The sequence below is a fragment of the Arachis hypogaea genome, chromosome 8 (assembly GCF_003086295.3).
Source record: "Arachis hypogaea cultivar Tifrunner chromosome 8, arahy.Tifrunner.gnm2.J5K5, whole genome shotgun sequence".
In the NCBI taxonomy this organism is placed as follows: domain Eukaryota; kingdom Viridiplantae; phylum Streptophyta; class Magnoliopsida; order Fabales; family Fabaceae; genus Arachis; species Arachis hypogaea.
Window position 1 is genome coordinate 461586 of NC_092043.1, and position 6000 is coordinate 467585.

The 6000-nt window shown below is 22.6% G+C and overlaps 1 protein-coding gene across 1 annotated transcript; it reads right to left on the reverse strand.

Annotated features, from left to right (window-relative positions):
- Positions 1-1313: 1313 nt before the first annotated feature.
- LOC112708294 (protein VERNALIZATION 3) lies at positions 1314-4708 on the reverse strand. The gene is made up of 4 exons (XM_025760481.3): positions 4449-4708; positions 4275-4336; positions 2360-2400; positions 1314-1779 (listed from the first exon to the last, which is right to left on the reverse strand). Exons 1-4 carry the CDS (start codon positions 4635-4637, stop codon positions 1550-1552), a joined length of 522 nt encoding a protein of 173 aa, XP_025616266.1. The 5' UTR covers positions 4638-4708; the 3' UTR covers positions 1314-1549.
- Between the last annotated feature and the right edge of the window lie 1292 nt (positions 4709-6000).

Sequence of the window (6000 nt, forward strand, 5' to 3'; positions counted from 1 at the left end):
TCCCTCAGATAGAATAATAGAATAATCTTGTGTTTAGCATTATTCAATTATTTTAATTTTATATTATTGCCATTTATATTTTTTAATTCAATTGACTTTTTATTTTAACATCTATTTGTTAGTACTGCACTCTTCATTAACTGCATACTTGATGTCAAAATTTTTGTGTGCACAATTAAAAAATTGATGAAGAAATTAAATTTTATTTGTTGTGTACGGTATTTTTAAATCCGACAAATTAAGAATTAATTTATCACGAATTTAAATTTTATTCTAGAGTTTATTGTTAATCAATTAATTATTATATGTACAAGACAAAATTAAAATTCTCAACACTTATTTAAACAGATAAATAAATTAATAATTTGATTAACCGAACCAGATTAATTATAAACAAGATTAAATTAGCTAAAACTTAATTACTATTTAATTAATAAATGTGGGAAGCTAATTAAGTAAGTACATAAATAATAAAATTTTGTACTACTAATTATAACACATCTAATATACTTTGTGCTATCTCCTTACATTTGGATGATACAGATATAATTACTCTTATATAAGAATAATTTAATTTTTATGTTCTGTTTCAATTCTCTTACTTTTTTTTCTCTCTCTTCTCTTTTTACTTTATATGGACGGTATGTGAATACTGGCGCCGCCTGATCGTAGAAGAAACTTTCTTTAAATAGAATAATAGAATAACTTTATGTTGATATTTTTAGCATTATCCAATTATTTTAATTTTTACATTATTGCAATTTATGTTTTTTTAATTCAATTGACTTTTTATTTTAATCTTTATTTGCTCGTACAACATTCTGGATTAACTACATATTTGATACTAAAATTTCTTTGTACACAATTAAAAAATTGATGAAGAAATTAAATTTTATTTGTTATTTATGGTATTTTCAAGTCTGATAGATTAAGAACTAATTTATGACGAATTTAAATTTTATTTAAAAATTTGTAGTTAATCAATTAATTTAATTATATACACAAAATAGGATTAAAACTGACCATATTTATTTAAACAGACAAATAAATTAATAATTTAATTAATCAAACCAGATTAATTATAACGAAATTAAATTAGTTAAAAGTTACTATTGATACAAAATATTATTTAAATAGTAAGTGTGAGAAGCTAATTAAATAAATACATAAATAATAAAATTTTGTACTCCTAATCACAACACATCTAACATACATCTTTATTATTATTTATGTGCTATCTCTCCTTACATTTAGATGATAGAGCAATAATATATAGCAACAAGTAGCTAACAATTGATAACCGTGCATCAATATATGAATAATGTGTCACACATATTTATATATCGATCCTTAAGAAGCATACATTGCATACATAGGAGGAATTAACAAAGCCCAGCAGACAACTTCCCACTTATTTAATTATTCTTTTATATCAAGATTTAGCTAATTCTTAACAAAAAAACACACACATACATATGTATTAAATTGAAGTACTTATCAATTTATTTGCCTATATCTATTAGATCAGTATTATACTATCACTTTCACGCTAGATCATTCTCCTTCCACCACAACCACTCTCCCGCTGGCAATTGAAGTACACAGCAGCAACAGGAGATCCGAGATTGTAAACTTGAGCAAAGTCGCGAGTGTTAAAGTTGTTACGCCAGGTCGGAGCGTGTATCAGTTGCCTCCCCACCATTTGCTTGTACAGCACAAACACTATTCTATGTATTCCTGCCGTTGGTTCTGGACTCTCATACTTCATTATCTCTTGCCCTGCATTATATTTTCTTACTTAACATATATAATATCACACAAAAATATTATTTGAACATCAAAATTAACTATTTAAATTAATTAATATATATTTATATATAAATATAATTATAATTTAACTTATTTTAATATATATTTTATATTTTTATATATATTTTATATTATAATAACTAATTTTAATATATATATATAACATGGATAAATATAATATGTTATACTGTACTTTAACATTTTACATAAATCTTATAGACCGTTTCAAAAATTTTAAAAATTATTTTTTGAATTTTTAATTTATAAAAAGTAATAATATTAATGTTTGGTATAATTTTTAAAATAAATTATAATTTTTTAAAAAATTATTTAAATATTTATAAAAAATTGAAAAAAAATATTTTTTATAATAAATTTTTTTATTATATTTCTTTTAAAATAAATATTTTTTAAATTAAAAAATTAAATATAAAATAATTTATTTATAAATTATTTTTAATATAAATATTTATTATTTAAACTATTTTTTTTAAAATTAATTAAACTGTTTACCGATCTGAGCCATATATGTATATATATATGTGCTTACCGAAGCTCGCCCCTGTAGTTCCTGGAATGTTAATTACCAACCTGAGCAGTCATTTAAGAGATATATCAATATATAAATCTTTCACAGATATCAAATTTATACATTTGTTCCTCATCATTTATAACACAATCAATACCTCTCTAAATTGTTTCTACTATTTTGCTTCTGGATGTTAATTATATATTCATCTGTTATTTTTTACTTCCATCTTTATTTTTATAAAGTAGTAAATAATGTTATATAATATATAGTTTTATGTTTTAATATATCTCATGAATCATATACGCTTTTGGACAGAGAATAATTTTTTGGTTAGGGTATGATATCTTTTTTTGGATATATAGCTGTTGAAATACAAGTTTCAACGTACAGAAGGATTATAAGAGCATTTCCAATTTAGTTTTATATGTATTTTATTTTAAATTCTACAAAATGTTATATTGATATTTGTAAAATTATATATCATAAATAGTAATTGAGATTGAATATGAGATTTATTATTTTAATATAAAATAAAATTTAAAATTATTTTACTTCATGTATATGTCATATTTAAAACTTAAACTTCAAAATCAGTCTCATTGGAGATGCTCTAATTAACCGAGAAATAAAAAAAAATGATACCAAAACAACCGACAAGCAGACTCCAACAAAAATAAAATAAGTCTTACGTAGCTCGTGGCTCGTTGAAAATCTTCTATTAGTAAAATTTTGTGGGACAAAATCTATTAAAGAAAAAGAGTACATAACCGTATAAATTTAAAAGTGCAAAAATTGAAATATATATTTACCTTTTGTAATATTTTATCTCTGTTGTAGTCTCTATTTGTTAAACTTTTTCAGTTTTTCTTAAATGTTCACCACAATAACAAAATCCGAAAACATAAAGGAAAACGAACCGGAACACGGACACGTTAGGGTATGGTATCTGATCTATATATAGATATGTTAATTGGCATCACTTCAAAGTTCAAATAATTAGTTTGGTGTGATGCTAAGTAATGCAGGCTGTTTAGTAAAGAATACAATTAATTAGAAATGAAACCAATTCTAATCAGTTGAAAAATAGGTTTATTACAAAATAATAATAATAATAATAATAATAATAATAATAATAATAATAATAATAATAATAATAATAATAATAATAATAATAATAAAAACAACTTCCTGTTACCTTAGTTTTTCAAATTTTAAAATAAAAAAAAGTTAACTTAGTTGACTTGTTATGTAATTGATTTCTTAGATTTTTTTAATATATTTGTAATATATTTAATAAAGAAGAAATAACTTAAAAATTCTACTAATACTAATTTTAATAATTATTTTTACGATACTTACTAGTAAAATATATTTTTTATATCTTATTTAATTTTTTATGTATGACACTTAACCTTATATGTTAATTAGTCACAGTTAATCTCATCTTTAGATAGTATTTATTATTCTCTTATAATTGAGTTACTCTCTCTAGCTATAATAATAATAAATAATAATAATAACAATAATAGGATATTTGTCTATTAGTTAAAAAAATTAATTAATTTTAATTTAACTAATAGACAAATATCTTAAAATTTTTTAATAATAATAAACAAATGCTAGAGAATCATTAGAATTTATTATTTTTATCATAATTTAACTATTAATTTAATTTTTTTAGTCTAATTTTTTTTATATAATAATCCAATAACATACTTTATCCTATACTTTTAAATATTAATAACTAGCTAATAATAAAAAATAATAAATTCTAATAATCCTCTAATATTTCTCATAATAATAAACTATTTGATATTTAGATAATTAAGCCAACCTTTATGTATATTCGACTTTTAGAGCAGTAAAGAAGTGTATAGAGGAACACATATGTTACATATTCATCCACGTTATAAGATGGTGACCCATAACATACCAATGCAAATACTCCCTCATATTGGGATTAGTAGGACTAGGTGCATCAGGGTCTACCATAATCTGCATATACATATATATACACATATATATCATCATCATGCCACGTAAGCTTAAAATTAGTAATAAAGATGATCTTTTCAAAGATAAGAAGTGCATATATAGAGATACTTACCAGAGTGTAAAAAGTCCTAAAATCATCACCACCAACATCAACTCTTGGTTGTTTGGTAATTTGGGAGGGCTTGAAGTCAGAACAATTGACTACTTCTGAGTTATTGTTATACGCAATCCTCAAAGATACAGAACTTGTAAAGGGATCAACAACATCCCCTAACAACCTTCCAAGAGTAAGAGGGTCCATTATTATCTATGAATATTAATGCTATATATCGTAAATGTGTTACTACTTAATTATGGAAGGAAATATCTGTATGTACATGAATATATATAGACGCGAAAATTTAAGGGGAAAATAAAAAGAAAGGCCGGCATATATCTCTTAAAAAGTTGCGAGACATGGACGAGACATCGATTTGAGATTTATAAGAATGCATGCATGAACTTTGCTTGAATCGGAAACTAAATTCCTGCGCAATTTGTTGGACAGTAGTTGTCGGAGGATAAAACAAACACATACTATATAGTGGAAGTTAAAATGCCAAGATCTTTTCAAGGTTTGACCATTATGTATATTCTATTATTCTCTCTCATTTAATTTACGCGTGGAACAAACAAAAGTAGTTTTTTATTTATTTATTTTTCTTTTATAAATATATAATAAATATATTAAAAACTTAAATTTTATATTTTTAATTTTTTTTAATTAATAACTTTAACATGTGTCTTAGTTTAACTTATATAATATATAATAAGAGTAGATAGTAATAAGATGGAAGCTATTGTGACATTCAATAATAATAATAAAATAGTTGTTGTTTAAATGAGACAACAATAATGTTTAATTATTCAAATAACATTGCTCAAAATGAAAATGTTCTTTTTTTTAATATGCTTGTGTTTTCTTATAATACTAATTGCACTACTTCTCTTTAAGAGTAGCTGAGAGTTGACCACTTTTTTATAATAATAATTATTACATACTAAAAATAAATGTGCACTTTTGTTTGTTCATTATTACATATTTTTGGTGGAGTTTGTTTTAAATTGTAAAATATATTCTCAAGAGTTACATTTTGAAAATATTGTTCTTGGGAATTTTATAATCAAGAATTGTAAGATTTTAGTTTGCTCAATAGTAAAATAATTCCACACAATTTATTATAATATTTCTAGGAAAAAAACTGTGTTTGGTTCATAATATATATTTAACTTCCAAAATACTTAATTATTATTATTGAGTTAATTAATTATTTACGTAAAGAAAATACATCAATTATTTATGAAGAACGTATTAATATTTGACATAAATTATGCATTTTAGAGATAATTATAGGAGTAAAATGGATAATATTTTTAGTAATTATTGATTATCGAAAACTTGATAATAAGAATAAAATAGAATTTTATTTCAAATGTTAAGAAAAAGAAAATGGAATAAATATTAAAGAGAGTTTTTGAAACTTTTTAAAAATTTCAAGGGAAAAAATCAATGTTTACGCAATTTAAAAAAATTAAAACGGTATTTCAGCGTTTTAAAGACGAAATTAAAGTATATAATTTCTATTTTCTAATATGTTGAAACAACCTTAATTAATCCTGAATTG